At 31.8% G+C, this 21,309-nt stretch overlaps 2 protein-coding genes across 3 annotated transcripts; one reads left to right on the forward strand and one right to left on the reverse strand.

The window, feature by feature from the left end:
• Positions 1–852: 852 nt before the first annotated feature.
• On the forward strand, positions 853–9,079 carry LOC124823245 (Metallopeptidase M24 family protein). Its single transcript, XM_047295425.2, has 16 exons — positions 853–1,052; positions 1,130–1,179; positions 1,281–1,341; positions 1,640–1,735; positions 1,821–1,970; positions 2,217–2,348; positions 2,864–2,991; positions 3,575–3,617; positions 4,138–4,221; positions 4,493–4,534; positions 4,895–4,965; positions 5,480–5,533; positions 5,633–5,738; positions 5,852–5,920; positions 7,615–7,758; positions 8,605–9,079. The coding sequence occupies exons 1-16, from the start codon at positions 921–923 to the stop codon at positions 8,737–8,739; spliced, it is 1,497 nt and encodes a 498-aa protein (XP_047151381.1). The 5' UTR covers positions 853–920; the 3' UTR covers positions 8,740–9,079.
• A 2,238-nt stretch (positions 9,080–11,317) lies between these two features.
• On the reverse strand, positions 11,318–14,897 carry LOC124823254 (protein NDL1-like). Of its 2 annotated transcripts, none has more exons than XM_088103151.1 (11): positions 14,681–14,897; positions 13,473–13,572; positions 13,198–13,295; positions 13,006–13,094; positions 12,807–12,867; positions 12,588–12,674; positions 12,390–12,498; positions 12,275–12,309; positions 12,124–12,179; positions 11,894–12,029; positions 11,318–11,816 (listed from the first exon to the last, which is right to left on the reverse strand). In XM_088103151.1, exons 1-11 carry the CDS (start codon positions 14,753–14,755, stop codon positions 11,595–11,597), a joined length of 1,068 nt encoding a protein of 355 aa, XP_087959277.1. In that variant the 5' UTR covers positions 14,756–14,897; the 3' UTR covers positions 11,318–11,594. The 2 variants fall into 2 exon arrangements, with proteins under 2 accessions (XP_087959277.1, XP_047151387.1); XM_047295431.2 differs by having other exon boundaries at positions 12,275–12,331; positions 12,421–12,498; positions 14,681–14,895.
• Positions 14,898–21,309: the final 6,412 nt, after the last annotated feature.

Genomic DNA, 21,309 nt, shown 5'->3' on the forward strand with positions numbered 1-21,309 from the left:
TTTAATAGAATAATGAGTCACATTAAGTTTTTTTTTTAAATATATACTTAATTGATTAAAAATCAAATATAATATTAAATGGTTAAATATAAGAACTAAATAACTCATTAAGTCAAAATGAAATTACTTAAGACAAAAGTTTTATATAGATGTTCTAAATTATCTCTAAGTTAGATTCTAGTTTGAAAATCATAAGGAAAAAGGTTAAGGTTTTTCTTCGAACTGAAATATACAAAGAAAATAAGAGGAGAATGAAAGGAAGAATTGATTGTGCCAAATCTAAAAGATACGTGCACCCCACAATTACTAATCGAGACTTGCACCCCACAATTACTAAGCTCACCTCCTTCTGTTTATTTTCATCTTACAAAGCAATAGATCAAAGTATTTGCTATTTACACCACCATAAAACTGCTGACTTGTTACTCTTCAGCTTAAACTAACATACATATATCATCTCCATATCTTAAATTAAAAATTAAATATACTTTAAATTTTTTTATCATTTTTTAATTTACCTCATCTATTTATTTTTAACTCAAATCAATTCCTTACATCAGTCAGTGATCGGAATTCTGTCCTATAATTAATGTACTCCTCTTGATTTGATTGTTAACACAACATCCTGGTTATGCCTGTGTTTTTTTTTTAAAAAAAGAACTAAAAAAATATTTTTTACACTGGAAAAATAATTTATTAGCAACCAAAAATAACAGTTAAAATATAAAATATGGAGTATTGTGTAGGTTCTTAATTAAAATCTAACAGGAAAGGTTCTGAAATTTGATTGTGTAGATAAACAGGAAAAAAATTGAAAATTCTATGAGATGTTAAATATGATTAATGTAATTTTCACTCTTTGTAATACGATGAATGCAAATGATTTGAAAAGAAGATAGAGAGAAGAGAACAGAATCAGCATGGGTTCGTCTCAGTGGCCTCCGAAGGTGTCGATGGAGCTTCACGTCAAAAACCGAGAGAAGCTTCTCGCATCTCTTCGTCAACACCTTTCCGATTCTTCTCGTCCTCTCCACGGCTTCGTTCTTCTTCAGGTCTCTCTCTGTCTGCATTCATCTTCCTTCCATCTCTCATTTTTCTTAACAATCTCTATCCAATTTCGTTCGCGCAGGGCGGCGAAGAGCAAACGCGTTACGACACCGATCACTTGGAGCTCTTCAGGTATCCTAACCCTAAATCCTCCGCATCTTTTCACTTTTTGAATGATCACCGTTACAACGGTTGCCTTTCGATCCATTATTCGTTTGCTTCGCGCTTCGCAGGCAGGAGAGTTTCTTCGCTTACTTGTTTGGAGTGACAGAGCCTGGATTCTATGGAGCTATTGTTCGTTCTGTTTTGCTCTGTTACAATCTTATTATGTTTTTTTTTTTTTTTAATTTTATTTAAATGCTCGGAAAATTTAAAGCTAGTTAGGAATTAGCAGGTATGGTAAGAATATTGCCTTCTGTGATGGTTATTTTGTAAGTTGTATCTAAGGTGACATCTAATTAGTTAGTTGGCGGTGTAACAGTCTTTACTGCTAAACTCTTTTTAATTTTTGCAATGCTTACAAATATAATATGATCACGTTAAGTTGTAGAAAATAGTAGTTTTGATTTGTGCATGTTATTGGTTTTTGAAGGACATTGCGACTGGGGACTCTCTCTTGTTTGCTCCCAGGTTACCTTCTGAGTATGCTGTTTGGTTGGGGAAGATTAAGCAACTCTCCTATTTTAAGGTAACTCTTCCAATAATAAATGTTTAATGGATTTGCGTGCCTTGTTATTGTTTAGTGGTTCATATCTATGCATTCTCCTTTGTAGGAACACTACATGGTTAGCACAACATTCTTTTCAGATGAGATTGCAAGTGTTTTGCAACAACATTACCAGGGTGCGGGAAAACCTTTACTGTTTCTCTTGCATGGACTTAATACAGATAGCAATAATTTCTCTAAACCGGCAGAGTTTCAGGTTCTCAACTCTAACCATTCCTTTTCTTACCCTTTGCTGCGATCATTTATTAATTGTTTTCATCAGGACAGCGGGTGAACTGTTGGGTACATATTATTTCTCACCCCTAAATTGTCGTCGAATAAGCCCTGTCATGTACCAATGCTATTCGGTCCTTTTGTGATGATATGATAATACTTATACCAGCTAGCATATCTTTCTTGAAAAACTGATTCTTGGTATTGTATATTTTTAACTTTGATCTAGGGCATTGATATGTTTGATAAGGATTTGACTACTTTGCATCCTATATTGACGGAGTGCCGTGTCATAAAGTCAAAGCTCGAAATTGCGCTTATTCAGTATGCCAATGATATAAGCTCCGAAGCTCATGTTGAGGTAACTAATGTTAAACTGCCAAAGTTATGTTGGTATGTTGAGTACATATTTTAACATTCATGCGAAGTGTAATATGAGGTTTATGGGAGATCTATAGGAGGAAATAGGTTTTGGTATTGTAATTGTGACAGTTTAATGTTTAGTTTCTTCCGTGGGAGACTGTCTGTTGTAGTTGTGAAAAGAAAGTGATTTTGGGAACTGGGAGGTATCTTTTAACTTTTCTGTGATGTCTTTTCCTCAAGACTAACTGACGAAGTAAAATAGCTTAAGTATAGATCAAAAAAGGCAGAAAATGTACTATTTTCCTATACCTGGCTATGTACCCACTTTTCACCAAAACTTTTGGCAATCTTTTTTTTTGTTGAAATAGGAATATCATAGGGCGGGGGTTGCATGGTTACATTATTGATTAGTAGAAGAATCTACAGTGTCTATGATGAAGTATGAATGACTTAATACATATGCTTTGTGAGAATGCTTTCGTAATAGTTGCAATATACATTCCAACGAAACAGGTCATGAGAAAAACTAAGGTTGGAATGAAGGAGTATCAGCTTGAAAGCATTTTTCTTCATCATACCTACATGTATGGTGGATGTCGGCATTGTTCCTATACATGTATTTGTGCTACTGGTGAAAATAGGTATACATTTCTGAATTCTGATATTGTAACCATATTTGTCTCAATAAATGTGATTCTCAAATACGTTTGTTTAACAATACTTACTTGGTGCTCATTCGTGATTAAAATGGATTTGCAAAAGGAAAAAAATACTACCTTTATTCCTAATTATAAGACTTTTTTCCTAGTTGTCCATTTCTTTAAGACTATTTTTTTTGGCTGTCACTTGTATTAAATATGTTTTGAAAAATACCTTTAACTAATTTACAATTCTTAAATTCATAAATAATAAATATTGGGAAATCTCTCTTTCTCTCTCCTCCAGCATTGGCAAAGTTAAAATTGGACAGAGATCGCAGCTACCATTTTCTTCTTCCAAAATTAGTTAGTTAGGTGAAATTAATTAAGTGGGAAAAGGTGATTGGTTGGTGTAACCATTGACAATTTAATTTGTGTAACAAAATTAACTAATTTTCTCAAAGGGTGTGGCTTGGATAAAAGAGTTTTATATTTAGGAACAGAGGTAGTTGTTTACTGTGTTTTAAGTAGTAGCTACCTTTATCATAAAATAGGTGGGCTGGCTATGATATGTGTATTAATGCAGTGCTGTTCTTCATTACGGCCATGCGGCAGCTCCTAATGACAAGGTATGGCATAAAAGTACCCCTTTTAAAGTCATTATCATTGGCCAGCATTATGTTGCTGTATTAAATCATCTTTAAACATTGGTTATATGACTTTCCTAAGATCTTTCGTGCATTCTGCCTTGAATTGAGCACAATTCCTGTGTTTTCTGTATACTATTTATTATTTCCATTATTTGTTTGGTTGAAACGTGAAATTAAGCAGCACCATGCGTACTTATCTGGGTTTTCTCTTTCACTAGCTAGTTTGAAAAGTACTTGGTTCAGAAATATGTAAAAATGGGAATGCAGAAAACAAAAAATGCAAATGATGAGAAACTCTTTGAAAACACTAAAAATTAAACTCTCTGGTATGTGGGTGACTTTGGATTTGGCTAATTGACATATTAAATATTGAAAACTTCATTCCTTAAGAAACAAGATGAGGTGAAGTTATTATAGTATGAGTTGGATTAACAATGATTGTTTATTTTTAGAGATGTTCAAGTCTTTAAATTTTTCTTAAAGCATGACTCTTCTGCAGACATTGGAAGATGGGGACATGGCACTGTTTGACATGGGAGCTGAGTACAATTTCTATGGGTCTGACATAACCTGTTCTTTCCCTGTGAGTCTTTCCGTTAATAATACATTAGTTAGTGTTTGACCAAATTTTTTGGCTTTTCTTCTCAAAAAGGTGAAGTGCAATTTTGAATAAGCTCTACAAAATGAAAATAGACTTTTTTGATGAAGGAAAAGTAAAAATATAGAGCTTCCATGAAAGCTAGCTGGAGGAGTTTCTACTTTTGGGGATAGAAGCCAAAAAAGCTGGGTCAAATGTTATCTTAGCATCTATTAAATATAATTAGTTTTTACTCAACTTTAAATTTGTGGTGCAGATAAATGGGAAGTTTACAAGCGATCAATCTCTTATATATAATGTAAGTGCTCCCTCATAAAACCGTTTTTGTCAAAGGGAAAGTATTTTATGTTTGTTTACTTAATATCTAAAAAACTGAGCCAGTACAAGCATTTGCAGAGCAAATCCCAAACAAACACATGTATTATTTTTCTGTAAGGGCTTGCCTAACTTCAGACATTCATGTGCATGTTTGTATGGCCCAGCTATAGCATTTCTTTCAAACACATGTATTACTTTTCTGTAAGGGCTTGCCTAATTTTAGACATTCATGTGAATGTTGGTATGGCCAGCCAATGTAAATTTCAACTTCCGTGTACCTCTATGGATTTTTATAGCATTTCTTTAGCATTTATTTGTTGGTGCTCTTCATGTTCTGCAGGCTGTGCTAGATGCTCACAATGCTGTTATATCTTCAATGAAACCTGGAGTAAACTGGGTTGATATGCACATGTATGATCAACTACACTAATAACTTTTTTAGCAACTAAATGTCTGCCTTGCTTGGTTTCTATTTTCAAGTGCTAATAGCTGGGTTGTTATTAGTGTTTCTCTTGCGAGGAAGGTTTGTTGACTATTTAACTAAATATGTGAATTGGAATATAAGTATATTACAGAATTGTAACGGAGGTAATCTGTGCACATGCAGTCCCAAGCATTTAGTTTGACGTCTGCAGCTTGATTGAGAAATTACTGTCATTATCTTGAATGGGGAACCTAAGAGAAAAATCTAGCTGATAGCGATCACTAGATTTCTTTGTGAAACAAACAAGTGTGCGTTTTGTGACACTGCTTTTTTGTTGAAAACAATGTCTTTATACAGAGATAATAAGAAATCTAAATAAGTTCACCCAATATCCATGAGCCTTCTATTTTTGTAAAAAAAATAGAAAATTCAAACTACTAATATACACCACTATCATGCTACTATTCCTTGTTTATGCTCATACCGTTTCTAAAATTGCAGATTGGCTGAAAAAGTTATTCTCGAGTCACTGAAGAGGGGAAACATTCTTTTGGGGTAATGTTTTTGTGTTATTCTATATCTGATGGCTAAATTTCATCTTGATACAATCTCTAGGATCTTTTATGAAGCTTCATATTTGTGAATTTGGTGTAGTGATGTTGAGGACATGATGGCTGCACGCTTGGGTGCAGTTTTTATGCCACATGGTCTCGGGCATTTCCTTGGTATTGATACACATGATCCTGGAGGCTACTTACAGGTATTTTGTAAATTTCATCTGCAGTTACATTTTAAACTTATCCTTTCCCATTCCTTAATTAATGTCATGTGTAGTTAATCTTGTATCAACAACTTTTTCATACCAATTTGCAGGGCCTGGAAAGAAGAAAGGAACCTGGATTAAAATCTTTACGGACAATCAGGGATCTCCGAGAAGGAATGGTCAGTACACTTACTGCTTCTTTCAGTAATAAGCAGCAACTGATTAGAAGCATGATAGTTGTTAATGTTTTGCTTTGGGTTATACTAGATTCAGATTGGCATAATGAGGGCCCCGAAAACTTACTCATTTATGTTTGAGAGTTAAATTTTTCTGGTAATAAGCCATCTAGTTGTCGTTACATGCTAAAGTAAATAATGTTTTATGAGCTTCGTTTGAATAAGATTCTCCATAAGGACTTATAGGAGAAAAATATAAGGAAGAAATGAAATTGACTTCTCCATAAGCTAAAATTAGGTTATTCACAAATAAAACTAAAAAAAATAAATTGACAAGTAATATGAGAGAGCTTCTATGAGTTAGTTTATACATAAACTAACTTTAACTTACGAAGTAGTTAAATTCTTTTTTTTTTTTCTCGTTTCTCCTAAAAGTCCTTTTGGAGAAGCTTGTTCAAACATATATATCTTAAGTTAGGAACTAAATTGGGGTTTCTTTTTAAGTTGTAAATTAAAGTGATTGGTACTTACAATCTCATGGACTAAAGTTGTTTCCCAATGTTTTCTTTGGAATGATGGTTTGTATCTTGTAGACTTACTTGTTAAAATTAAGGTCCGAATTAAAAAGAGAAGGATTGAATAGAACTTTTAATTTTTTTTAACAGATTTTCACAATAGAAATTTAAGTTCCAACTCCAAGAAATTCTAATTTCACACAAAATAATAATTTCACATATAATATGTTGGAGATGTGGGAAAAAGAAAAATACTAGAATTTGTATGGGTTTATTGTCACGAGAGAGTTACATCCAGTTGCTTAATTATCTTGATTAAGCCAATAAACTATTTTCAAGTTTTACAACCATCACTAGATAGAAAAAAATAAATACAACACAAATTTTGAATCTTATAAGATCTTGTACAGCAGTTGTGAAATCCTATCACAAGCAACATGCCTTGAAAACCCTTGTTAAGATCTGAACCACTACTGAAAAAAAAATTAAGGAACAAATCACTTGGACGAGTTTTGACTAATTTAGAATAAAAGAAATGGTGATCTTTAATATGGTTTGCTCAATCTATGATGTTGATGTCATTTTTGTAGTAATGTAGCCCCAGGAAGAAGTATTTTTACATAAGTAAAGGTCATCTCAAAGTTTTATAAAAGTTTTGGAAGTTGTTCAAATCAATTTGTATAAGGATTCAATGAGATAACATATACTTATATTTGGTAGTTTTAATGGATTAAAAAACATGGCCTTGTGCCTTCATGCAACATTTTAATCCATTAAAACGCGTTTTTAATGGTTTAAAAATCACTAAAGTATGCACTTTACGTGATTTTAATCAAATAAAAGTTGACACTTGCAGTTGATGAAATTTTAAGTGATTTTAATCTAATTTTACGTGATTTTAATCAAATAAAAGTAGTGAACAACACCGCTTCATATGAAAGTGTTTATATAAAATAAAACCAAACTTTTAACAGAGGAAGGCAAGCGGACTCTTGTTCTGGGAGGGACTGAGCGCTCACAAACTGCTCAGATTTGCTTTCCTTTCATTTTAATGCTTGTAAACAGGATTACAGGCTGTTATCAGTTGGTCCAAGTCTATTATTTTTATACACTTAATACTATACGGATTTTCCTCATTTCTTATCCCTGATCCCCTGACACCTATCATTTATACACTTGTAGGTTATCACTGTGGAGCCTGGATGCTACTTTATTGACGCCTTGTTACTTCCTGCCATGGATAATCCAATGACTGCCAAGTTCTTGAACCAGGAAGCCATTAATAGATATAAAGATTTTGGTGGAGTTCGAATTGAGAGTGATGTGGTATTCCTCCGTTTACTACTGAACCTATGCATAACCTAGTTTTTAGCTTATCATTTCTATACTATCATTTTATCATTTCTCAATCAAGTAACAACATACATATATTCAATCCTATATTTTATGAGGGAGCTGCTAAAGTTTCACCTACTTCATTTTTGGGACTGTGTTAGCGATATACAACAACGAATTTGATAAAATACTTCTAAAGGTGTAACTTGTCTAGTGTGCTCCTTTTAAAAAAATTAGATTAAATTCCATACTAAATTATAAATTTCACGTGATTTTCTTATTGTTTAATAAAAGATCACGGGAAATTTGTGATTAAATATGATCTAGTGAACTTGAAAATACTCCTAACAGGACAAAGAAAAAGGTTGTGGTAAAATATTCTCATAAATCACAACTGCTAAGAGTTGTCATATTTTTTCTCTCTGTAACAAGGGGGATATACACACACTCTCTTGATTAAAAATACTTGTAAAGTGATCTGAAATTTGTGTTTTAATTGACTGTTCATATGATAAAAGAAACTTTCTCATTTAGGGTCATTAATTTTAAACTCTTCATTGTTTATCAAACACTATGAACATTAGACAAGCTTTTCCATTAGTTTTTTTGTAGAAAATAAACATTAAAACTAGTTTCACCATAAAGTAAAATTAGTTAATACATAAATTCATTTGAGATTATATAGAGGCTAATTTCATAATATTTATTTTTTTCCTAAAGGGACTTTTGGAAAATTTTCTTCCAAACAAGTCTTGTTTCATTCTTAAAATGAATTGTCATTCTTGTAGATGAGCTTATTCGATAATTACTTTGTTTATTTCTTTATGATGTGCTCAGCTTGTCACTGCTGCTGGTTGCTACAATATGACAAAGTGTCCCAGGGAAATAGGCGAGATTGAGGGGGTGATGGCCGGGGCACCATGGCCAGCGAAGAACATCTCTACTCATGACAGAAATGGATTAGAAATCTAAGCTTGATTTCAATCTTCCTTAAGGTGAACAGGTCTGCGTCATCTTTACTTTTTTTCTTTTTTCTTTTTAATGAATAACAGAGTGCAAGTTGCAGTTTACCTGTCTCGTGTCTAAAATGATCTTCTTTGCGCTCTGAATCCCTCCTTCCCTTTCCCAAATAAAAGATCCTCGATATAAGCATTTCAATATCAAACTCAGTAGTACTTACGTTTCCTATGACAAATGTTGAGTTGAGATGTTATAGAAGAGCGGGTTCTGAGAGTGAAATTAGAACTGCTTAAATCGTGAGATTTCTCCCAATCAATGTTAATCATCCATTGCCTTTAGTGTTTTAAAAGAAGAGTACTTGTTGGTGCCTGACAAGAAGGAAGGTGTTAATAGCCCCAAAAAATTGGAAAATACATGTACTTACATTAAATTTGAAGAATAATTAAGTAGATCAATTGACAATTTACAACGACAATATATCTACGGTAGAGCAATCTCAAGCATTGCTTCTTCCACTGATTGTAGTAAGTCGGTGAAAAATTCAAGATCTTTAATGCTCCTGTTAATTCATTTCTGAAACAAAACACTTGGATGCCGAACTGTCCATCAGTTATTATAATAATACAATCGAGACCTTTTGATTCATAACAACTTTTATTTTACCGGTATCAACTGAACTATAAATGCAAGTTAGAACTCTGTTAATTATTTAAAGGAACTAAGATTATAGATTTTAGGACATATTCATGTGGAACCCTTTAAGAGATATTATATTAGGTATCCCATGTGACTCGTTAGTAAAAGGATTGATCACACCTAACTAGTAAGACCACAATCTCGAGCATTGCTTGTTCACACTGATTGTAATAAGTCGTTAAAAAATGAAATACTTAAAAATCAAGTGGATTCGTATCTGAAATAATATAATGCTTTTATGCCAAAGCATTTTGACTATCAGTGAATAACATAATACAATTGAGATCTTTTTGGTTCAAACGCATTTTTTTGTTAACTGATACGAAAACTAGTGGACTCAGCTATTTATTTAAAATAATTAAAATTACAGATTCTAATTGGAGTGGATTGTTCTCTAACTGTTGTAAAGATTTGGACCAAGGCACCACATTGAACTATTTAGTAAAAGGATAGATCACTCCCTAACCTTTCACAGTTCACTTCATTGCCTGAATCTGGAATTGACAATGTGGGGGTTTGGAAAATTCCTTGACGCTGATCCGATCCATCGTGGAATGTGTACCTTATGTTGACAATGATTGTTTCTAGTAAATGGAAATGGAGAGAAAGAAGAAATGGGTAGAAATATAACATTGTGAAACAAAAGGCAATTAATGAAATCAAAGAATCTCAAGTTAACAAAAACATTACTACCCATTTTTATAAATGTATGCACGTATATATATATATGTACATATAATCACATCGTGTTCACACTCGACACAGTCATCATAAGCAACCAGCATTCAGTTCAACATTTCAGTCAATCCCATTAACAAGCTCCTTCATCACAATCCATATTCACTTCAATCCCATAAAAAAAAGCAGGGTCATATGCATAACAGTTCGTAGACATTATGTTCAGTTACATCAGTTCAATTATGACAATGATGCATACGTACAACTAAACAAAAGAGAAAAATACCATACTGAGGTAGCATGAGATCTATTTCAAACCATATCTTGGGAGACCAACAATATTCAATACAAGTTCCAAAATACGACTACAAGCAATAATTAAATCAAAGTTGATCTAAACTATCCTAAAACTTTGAAGTAGTTGATCATTCGATGAGACTTTTTGAATGCTTATACTTTTATTCATACAAATCTAAAGAATTCATTATCCCATCAAGTAGGTTATCGTTGAGCAATGTCTTTCTGATTCACTTACACTACATGATCTCGCTCAACCTTTTCTCTCTTCCATCGAGCGCTGCACAACTCAGAAGTGCAAATATCAACTCAGCTAGTGTCTCGAGTTGTTTATGTAAGAACCAAAAAATCGCACAACATTGCTACTTTTGAAGTTAATTTTTTATCTTTTAATTATAGTGATAATCTAAATCACGCAGTCTCAAGATGTCATAAGAGGCGATTTATAGGGATGCCAATGAAGGACAACCCTTTGTGTTTATCTTCAAAATTCTGGAAGATCCTTTATATATATTGGAAAACATTCATATCTTTCTGAAAACCTTCAAGCACGCAATCCCTTTGTAATTAATTGTTTAAGAAAATCGTTTTCCCTGACTAAACAAGACCAGTGAATTCAAACATCACTGTCTTCCGGTCCTTTCTCTAATCCGAAAATGTCAAAAACAGCACCGTTCCACTTTTCATAATTAAAGCATTACCTTAATACCAACTAAGAATTTTAGTATGAACGGAGACTAAATTCAATGCTTGCGCACGCTGAAATAAACCTAGCATCATTAGCTGAGAGAAGCTCAGTATGGCGGGCCCCAACCCGACCAATTCTTTCCTTTAAAGCATCATATGGCAATAATATATTATTAAATAATGTATTATGCAATTTTCCACTTTAAAAAATGATAAATGGGAAACACGCGTCTTAACAAATGATAAATAAATTAATAGTCCATCTGGAATTTACAGATACAGCTCAACGATTCCCTTATTGAAGACAAACCTACAAATGAATCAACATGCGACTTCTCTTATCTATTTTCAGGTTTTATATGTATTTCACGGCCGTATTCTTTCCATGCCCTTCACTTCTATCTACACAACCTTTGTCCATCTCTCCCCTCTCTTAACAATGAAAAAATTTCAAGATAAACTGCTTCCAATTACAAAAGTCAAAGGTTTTATCATCATCATCATTATGTTCAAACCTTCAGTGAAACACGAGTCTTTATGGGCTTCAGCTTCAGTCCCATGCTTTCCGGTGAAAGGAGCTCAGGAGAGATGCACGATGGGCTCAGTGGGCTTCTTGGGCTTTCACTGAAATGGGTTGGTCTATAAAGCCCATACCCCATGAAAAAGTACTCCATTGGTATCAGCATTGCATGTGGCTGTTCTTCTGTAACCATTGATCCACAAGCCTGCACCTGCAAAATGAAAAACCCTTTTCAATTCACATGTTCAATCACTCAAACCACACTTAAAAATTAGATTTTGCACATACCTCAACCAAGGCACTGTATCTCCTATCAAGTTTTGAAGTCATGTATAGAGCCTCTGAATGGAAAGGAGAACTGTCTCCAACAAAAATAAGTGTTCGGCATTTTAGTCTTTTCAATCCATCTGAAATATCAGGCCTCCTGCAATATGGAAAAACAAAGTGGCAGCACGTAAGTTTTCCATTTTACATACTATATATGTAAAATTGGGATGCAAATATGTAGCAGATTTTACTGATTAATTGCTTGAAGAAACCGCAAAACGTTTGTTCTCTTTCTCTCATCTAGCAGCTGGAAAAGAACAAGGTAAAGGGACAAGGAAACAGTGAGAAAAGGAATAACAATGACATTCCACCTAAAATTAGCTTTTAGCAGTTAGCACTGACTTTTCTGCAGGCTTGAACTATCTCTGATTCTGCAACTGCAACGTTACCGCGAACTTCCTATTAAAATTGTCCAAGAAAACTCAACATTTGAAATAAAAGAGGGAATGCAGCAAACCTAAGGGATTTGCATAGTTCCACCACAATACCTTGCTGAAGTATCGCTGAAGTAAACACTCTTTCAGCAAGCCACACATACCGTAGAAATATAACAAGTTTGACATCACCTAAAATTTGACATTTGATAACAAATTAGCATGCTATCATATCAGAGGATTCGTAAAAGGAAAAAATCTGCAAGAATTTTGAAAGAAACCTTGTTATAAAACCATTCAGTCCAAGACGGTGCTTTGCATAAGGGAGAAACTAGTATTAAACCAAGAACACGCTCCCTATATTTTATCTGTAAAAGGTGCCAAAAAAAAAGTGAATCAATAAAAAGAACTGACTTAATAAGTTGATCAGTCCATGCTTGAAAAGCATCAACTATATGTACAGCGCAGTTTTTCCTTTCAAAGTTGATGAGGGTACGTACAGCAAAAAGAGTAAGGATATAAGCACCAGCTGTCACTCCCATACACATCACTGCACCAAGCCTAGACAAGAAAATAGTTCATGCCATTAGTAAATATAGAAAAAGAAGAGAAGCATGGCAAAAGACCAACTTACATATTGAGTTTCAAAGGAAAGAGCTCTCAAAAACGAAAGCTACACTTTAATTATATATTAATTACCCAAAATAGTTGAGGATCTCGATTATTTGATCTGCTAAGTCTTCAGCAGAAGGAACAGGATCCTCGCAACAAATTGCAGCTGCTCCCAACTGCAAGAACTCTTGTGGAAGTTCCAGAGGAAAATCTATGTGAATAACAATATTCAGTTCTAAATGCAATAAAGAACTCATTCAAATTTATCAACTTACAAACCTCATGTCCGGGAGGACTGATATGATATATGCAGAAGTTGTGAAGCAGTAAAGAAGCTGCCTCTGGACAGAAAAATAATCCTTGGAAACATGACATATCTGCCCCAATACACAGAAGTTAAATATTGAATAATATTTCCAGATACACATAAACAATGAAATCATTTATGTAACCTAAAAAGGAACTCAGACAAATTCAAAAACGGGTGGTAAGAAGAATAGGTGATCCTGAAACAAGTGGAAGTATGTAAAAGAAAATAAAGTGGCAGTGCTCACAGTTTAGAGCCAAATCCGGATAGGTGATCAGAGCTGGTTTGTCAGGATCCCCATAGACTATGACAGACACAGAACCACAGCCAGTTCGAATATGATGCTCCTGAAAGGGCAATCCAAAAACGAACGGTAGAATGAGAAAAGGGTACCAAAATTGAAGTTGGAACTTTTAGAATGAAAAGAACCTTCCCCAAGAGCAAGGGATATCCTTTATTTAGTATACACTCCATTTCAGTAATGTTAAAATTCAATCGTGAACCTTTTTCAAGCTATTCGGCAGCTAACATGGTTCCCCATGTGCTCTTGCTGCTTTTTTGGGCAACCCAAACCATCAAGCAATAACAACACATTAATATCACTATCTAACCGAAAAGTGGAATAAGTAATTCCAGATTCCAATCATATTATGCTCAGGAAAATAATAGTAATAATAAGGGAGACAGAGAAAAAGTGGAGAGTATCTTTGGCTTTTAAAAGGAAAAGAATGACTGAAACTTGTTCAATAGCTAGTATATGTATTCCTAAAAACCAGAAAAAACTAAAAACAAAAGGGAAAATAAATAAAACTTCCTACATCACCCAAATCATATCAAACACCATAAAGATAATTTTCCTCCCCAAATGAGTATTGAGGAGAACAACAAGGTGATCAAATATTCAGAAAAACCAGTAACTTCATAAACGGGGGATACGGAAGAGTAAAAGAATACATGACAATCGACATTAAGGAATGCACAGCAGATCCGCTATTTATTTCTCTCATCAAATCTTCAGAAGATATGATAAACATAAAGCTCGAAGAAAGAACACAAAGAAAGTAAACAAGGGTAAACAAAGGGAATACAACCCCAAGAATTTTGAATGGTCAAAACAAATGCAGAAAAAAAGGGCTTCTGGTTCATTTCTGTAAATTTTCCAACAAAGATCCTACGAGAAACCACCAGACCAAGAAAAATAGACACCCAAAACGAAAAAATTGCCATTGGCATATAATTTGGACAAGCATCTCCATTCAGTATCAGCAGAATCCAAGAACGAAAAATGCCGCAAAATGAATGCCATGTTCTGGATGGCAGCAAAAACCAAAAAAGACGACAAAAGTTATAACGCCCGAGTGAGAAAAACTGGAACTGGATCCACCCTTCGGAAAGAAAGCAAAAAAGATTAAAACTTGAAAACGTAAATAAGAGAAGAGATGAAATGGGTGGGACCTTTCCACCGAGGTAGATCTTCTCCATGTCGAATGAAACGGAATCAATGGATTCTGGCATGGCTGTGGTGAACATGGAAGCCTCTCCCTAATGACGAAAAGCCTCCACCCACCAATTCCCCTTTGTGGGTGTTTCTCTCTCTTGCTCCTTTTATAATTTTTGTATTATGGTCATGTTAATGCTTTTAGATTTGAGGTTGAAGAAAGAAATAGAATACAAGGGTCTCTCTCGTGCCTTTAATGGCTTATATACGAAGCAGTTGGATTGTTCTTTTGTTTTGTCTTGTCTTTTTCTCTCTCTCTTGCAAATGTTTTTAACCTGCGGTTTACAACCACCGACGCTGTCTCTTTTATCTTCTTACTGCGCCTTCACACTCAACGACGTCGTTTTCTCCGCCTAAACCGACGTCGTTCTGCTCATGCAATTTTTTACAACTTGACTTGTTAGGTTTTTATTTGATTAAGAAAGATAAATCGGTAGGTAAGTGCGTTTATGTTACCTATGGATGAAATCATATTTAAATATTTTAGTATTAAGATGCGAAGTCTAGGAGTTGACTACATTCAATATTTGTGATTGGGATATTAATTTCACGTGGATTTTAGGGAGAAATTAATTTACTTCCATTTAAAATGAAATTAGTCAATAATTTTAAATTTAAATTCAAGATACGAGTTCATTTCACAAACATGATTTCTTTTATGCCTTTTTTCTCTCTTTAATTTTGATTTATTCAATTTGTATTCCAATAATTTGAAATTACTCCTTCCTTATTTTTATTTACTTCTTTATTTATTCCAATAATTTGAAAATAAAGAAATATTATTTTATTTTTTAATTTAATCTTGTGATTTTAGCCTATAAATTTGGTTTGTAATTTTGAATTCACAATTCATATTGATATTTTAATATAAAAGACTGTCTTTTTCACTCTCTAAATTTGTAAGCAATTAAAATTCTTTTTTTCTTCTCTAAATTGGTCTCCACTCTTAACTTTATCTTACATCACAACAAATGCATCATACTATAACTTTCTCATCTTAATCAAATCTTTTATTTATTTTTTACTTCAAACCTTTATTTTGTATTCTGAAGAAAAATTAATAAATTTAAGAGACGCCTTGGCTATGTTTTTTTTTGTCTAATAAAAAAAATATAGTGTAAAAGCATTTTTGAAAACAACAACATTGGGTATTAAATAGATCAAATAAACAATTTAACATAGTATTAACCTATCTAAGCCAGCCTATAACTAATGCAAATCTATAAAACTATTTGCCATGAATTTTGCATTACTTTATAAGAAAAACAAAATACCATTTTACATTATTTTGCATAGCCTCATAAGAAATAGATGAGAAAGAAAAATAAAAAATAAAATAAAACTTAGTAAATTAGGGTTTTATTTTTTTCCTAGCTGCTTTGAGTTATGATGAACACCAAACAAAATCTAAAAAAGTCGTAATTTGCGGGATGCGTGTGTCTCTCTGACCCCAACAGTTCCTCTGTCTTTCCCTTCAAACCTATTGTGCGTGCACACCTGTCACTGCCACGTTTCATTTAAAGTCTCAACTTTTTCTTACATTTTTTTATTTAACTTTTTTATTCTTATTAAAAATTTAAGATTTAAAACTTTAAATAAAAACATATTATTAAAAATGAAAAAATAAATAATATATTTGTAAAGAAATCATAAATATAATGTTTTAATTTAAAGATTTCAAGTTAAAAACGATCTCATGTTATTTATTGATATATATGTCTCTCGTTGAAAAAAGATTATAATTATTTATTTATCCTTTTGTAATTAATTAGTGTGAATTTAGTTGTGTTTATGAAGAGGGAGCTTAGAAGTTAAAAAATGGAAGGTTGCTTGGCTTTCATTTGACTCCAATGATTAATGATCTTCAAACACATTGCTTTGGCCTTTTCCATCTCATCTTTATTCATTTATCAATATTCTTTCTCATCTTCACCAAACCCTACTACTAATTAATTCTCTATCAAATCATCTTTCCACTTAGCTTTACATGCTAGCTAGCTTCCAAGTGTCATATTCCATCTCATGTACCTCTCATTTCACACTCGTATTTATTTATAAAATTCTCCTTCAAAAATGTGTTATTCCTTTTAGTTAAACATTTTTAGTTAAATCGTACATAATTTTTTAAAATATTCCAATAGAGAGCTTCTTTGCTACATGGCCATCATTAGATTATAAAATTAAAATGTGTTTAATAAACTTCCTTAATGAAATATACTAATGTGACAAAAAATATAAAACTTTCAAATATCATAATAAAAAAATATTACCTTTTTCATTAAAAGTATGTAAAAAAAATTATACCAATCAAACAAAATATTGATAAAGTCTCACTGTTATAAAATTGGTGATGTAACTCGTGATAAAGTTTATAGTGCAGTTTGTAATAGAGTTTGTCCATCATCAATCTCTTCAAATTTCGAAAGAGAATTCTCAAAATCCACCATACAACACTCACTGCTTCAATCTTCACCAAATTTGACAATCCCAATCAGCACAAATGATATCCTAAAAATGATTTTCACACTAATGAAACACAAGACACATGCAAATAGTGTTACTTTGTACAATATTTTGTTAACGATTTAAATATTGTTACTAAAAAAATCAAATTGATCAAAATTGACGAAAATTATGACCTATTTAATATGCAAAAAGTAGAGTCACATTGAACAAATTAGACAAAAACAGAGTTCAGAATAGTATTTAAGTTATAAAATTAATATTAAATATTTCAAAACAGGGACTTCTAATAAGTAATAGTGAATTCTGTTATACTGTGATTTCTATGTAGAAATTTGGCATATTTAATATTATTGATCAATTTAATTCATTTGTTGTTACGGTGATGGTGTTAAATTAAATATTATCATTTTTCTGAAAGAAATCACTGTATGGATAATTTTGTGTTTGGAATCACATAATAGGAAAATAATTTCTTCAAGTAAAAACATGTTCACAAATAAAAAAAAAACATATAAATAATATTATACAAAAAATTTAACTTATTTTGCACCTCAAGGCTTATATTCCCTAATATTAAAAAAAAGTATTGATAGGCGACGCTCCGAGGAGAAAACGAAACTTGAGAGATCTGGACTCCTCGAGGCCTCCTTGACATCGATGCGCAGCGGAAAGAAGCAGATTTACTCGAGAACCCTAGGTTTCGGAGGATTAATCGGTGAAAACTCTAGGGTTGAAGGTAAGGAAGGATTTAATCGGTGGAGAAGAAGGATTCAACGATTAAATCAATGAAATGGAAAGAAATTATGATTTGACTCAGTAAATGGGTGAATAACGATGGTGGAAGCAAAGATAGAACACCAAACAAAGGTTGGATCGGTGCGAAGGTGTGAAAAGGCAAGGACAAGGAAAATCTGAGATATGGATCGGTGGAGATGACTTACGTGAGGTTTTGTGATGGTAGATCTGTGAGGAAAAGGATTGCTGGAGGAGATGCACTGGAAGAAAGAAGAACGCGAGAGTGATGGTTTATTCTCTCGAATGATTGAGAGAAAAATGATGAGTAGCGTTGGAGTCACAGGCACGCGTGGCAGCGACGTAGGCGCAAACCACGAGGACGCTAGTAATTGGTGAGAGTGGCGTGAGCTGGATGCTACGGAGGAGAGAGAATCCAATAATGGAATATGAAAGAATGATAGTGTGAGATGGAAGGTGGCTAGAGGAGATCCTCTGGGATTCTCTAGTCTTGACTTTCAAGGGAATTAATTTCTGGAGTTCTCTCTACAGAAAGTTTAATTCATTATTCTCAAAAGTCCCTTACAAGAGGTGGTGGCATGTCTATATATAGGACTAAAAGTCCCTCCTATCTAGCACATGCCTAACACCTTTTACACATGTTTTTAATAAAAGTAAAAGAAATACTATACTAAACTAATTAGCCTTGGTCCCCGCGTATCAAGTATTATTACTCATGTAACTTTTTTTTGATAAAAATTACAAACCTTCGTACAATTTTTTCTCGATAAAAATACAAATCTTCTAGTGTAATTTTTTTAAACAAAATTTAATCTCCTTATGTTTTGTTTTTTTTCTTTTTGAAAGTTTTCTTATCATTTATTTTTATTTGTTTAAATATATTTTTATGTGATAATTATAGTTAGATTTTGAAATATCAACATAAATGAAAGTTTATTGATAAGTAATATGAACTTATTTAAAAATATTGATATAGAAATAAATAAACAAATAATAGTATGTTTTGTTATCTTTTACATAAAATATAAAGTACAAATCTCGCACTCAACAATAATTTATCTTTGAATGTACAAATTGTAGTTTTTTTTTAACCATAGATAACAGCATTTAAATTAAGAATTTAATTTAAATATTTTTGAGTTGCATGGTTTTTGTCAATCAATGTGACTAATGAATCAAATGGTCAATTGCTTTAATAGGTGGATATGATATGAGTGATACTATTTTCCTCTTTACCCATAGACACTTTCCTAGTCACACCACTCAATTTTTAATATTCTCTTCACTTTTATTGGTAAAATTATTATCACTCCTTTAAGCGACAAACCTTTTCCACCTTTTACACTAAAGTTACTGAGAGCGACCACCGATGTAACATAACATTGCATAAGACATGCGTTATGCTCTCGTTTTTTCCTAAGTTTTAAAACAGAACATTATTTGTATTTATGAAAGGATACAGTTTCGTTTTTAAATATTACAAGACATTAAATTATAAATTATTTTATATCAAAACTTCTGATATATTTGTTACAAAATTAAGAGTCTCATAACACATTAACGTATGGTCTAAAGATTATATTTTCACGCATTTTATTAATTTTTTTTAATATTTGATTACGATTTTTTTTTCCGACACATATTATGGTAACTTTTGTTAATTGAGATAATCAAATTTACAATCTACTTTATTTTCCTTACAGTCCAAGCCAATCTTATATCTACATTTTATACACACACATATATATTAATTGACTAAAAGTATCACTAGTTTTATAATTTTAATTGTGATTTCTTAGACAATATTATTTAAAGAACTTTATATTATTCCCGTTTCGTTAAAAATATGAAAAAGAAGAAAGATTCCGTTATATTTTTAGTTTTTGAAATTTAGAATAATTTTCGATTTTGTTTCCTCAAATTTTAAAAAATAAAGTATTTTAATACTAAAAATAAGTTTGTTTACATTAAAACGACTTTTTGTATATTTAACACATTAAATCGATGTTCCTTTAGGATAAAATTATGTTGCAGGCATTAAATTTTAAAATTTGCAATACTTTTATTACAGTGATACTATTTATGATTATCGGACTTTACGTTAATGGGTTCTCTATTCATTATTCTCATAATCATTCTCATCAACAGTACTCTAAACCTAACAACTATTTAATCATTAATTTCTAATACAATTACAATTTATATTATTATAAAAAGTTATTAAAGGTCACATACAAAATTAAAACTATTTAAGAATTTTTTTTTATATTTTATATTTTTATTTTCTCAATAAATAATAATAAAATCCACGACCTCTTAACTTTTTGTCCTGTGTCATGATCTTGCATGTGTATTGCCTTCATTCTCATGATGACTTATTTTATTTTAAGTTTAATTATTCGTTTGATTTTTACTTTGGTCAAAAAGTTTATTTTTGTTTTTTTAAAGATTTTAATTATATCATAATTTAAAAAAAAATGTTTCAATCTTTTTTTTAACAAAATCATTAATAACATTAATTACAAAATTTAAAACTTATAAACACTTTTTCAAAAATTAAGACCTAAGTGAAACCTTTTCAATGAGAAGTTAAACCTTTACTTTATTGCTTATTTAATATAGTGCTAAAAGTTTCCGTTATAAAACAGTAATTATTTCCATTCAAATAGGACATTAATAAAATGATTTATTGAATAAAATATTTCCATCTATTAGACGACAGTAATAATAACAATAGTCTGTCAAAATAATTATTATTATTAAAATCATAAAATAAAATACAGTTAAGAATACTGTATTAAAGGTTTATTTGATGTCAAAATAACATATTTTATTATTACATTAACAACCAATGTATACCATATTATTTTTACATTTGAAACTCATAAGAAATAATTAATGTAAAATATTACCATATATATAAATATTTTAAAATAAAAGTTGCACTACAGTAATATTATATTTTTGCATCTCTTCATTAAAATTTAAAAAATAAAATGATAAAATGTTTGACAAATTATCTCTAATTCAAAGAATGTCTTCTAAAAAATGGTCAAACAATTTATAGCTTTACAGAAGGTTTTAAGTGAAAAATATTTAAAGGAATGATTTCTTGTGCCCTGGGCATGGTAAATCGGTAACAGAACACCTACGCTCTTATAATGATCCTTTGCATCTCATCATCAAGTCCAATCAAGTGCAACAAGAAAATTGATAATAACACACTATATAATACACTCAATTCTAGACATTAAAAACCATAACGGTATGAGTAAGTTCAATTAATAGTATGTAAATTCCAAAGAGATTGTGATTTTAATAAATTTTTAACAAATAAAATAAGTGTCTAAGAGGGATCGAATTTCTA

This window comes from Vigna umbellata, chromosome 1 (assembly GCF_029865625.1).
Source record: "Vigna umbellata cultivar VRB3 chromosome 1, Vumbellata_1.0, whole genome shotgun sequence".
Classification (NCBI taxonomy): Eukaryota; Viridiplantae; Streptophyta; class Magnoliopsida; order Fabales; family Fabaceae; genus Vigna; species Vigna umbellata.

What these genes read in the sequence shown, in the direction of transcription:
- LOC124823245 (XM_047295425.2), top strand. Translation starts at nt 921, where the DNA reads ATGGGTTCGTCTCAGTGGCCTCCGAAGGTGTCGATGGAGCTTCACGTC. An exon ending in GCTCCGAAGCTCATGTTGAG is followed by an intron (nt 2,349 to 2,863) that starts GTAACTAATGTT and finishes CCAACGAAACAG; the next exon opens with GTCATGAGAAAAACTAAGGT. An exon ending in TTCGAATTGAGAGTGATGTG is followed by an intron (nt 7,759 to 8,604) that starts GTATTCCTCCGT and finishes TGATGTGCTCAG; the next exon opens with CTTGTCACTGCTGCTGGTTG.
- LOC124823254 (XM_088103151.1), bottom strand. Translation starts at nt 14,755, where the DNA reads ATGTTCACCACAGCCATGCCAGAATCCATTGATTCCGTTTCATTCGAC. An exon ending in TAGTTCAAGCCTGCAGAAAA is followed by an intron (nt 12,180 to 12,274) that starts GTCAGTGCTAAC and finishes GTTCTTTTCCAG; the next exon opens with CTGCTAGATGAGAGAAAGAG. An exon ending in GATACAGTGCCTTGGTTGAG is followed by an intron (nt 11,817 to 11,893) that starts GTATGTGCAAAA and finishes TTCATTTTGCAG; the next exon opens with GTGCAGGCTTGTGGATCAAT.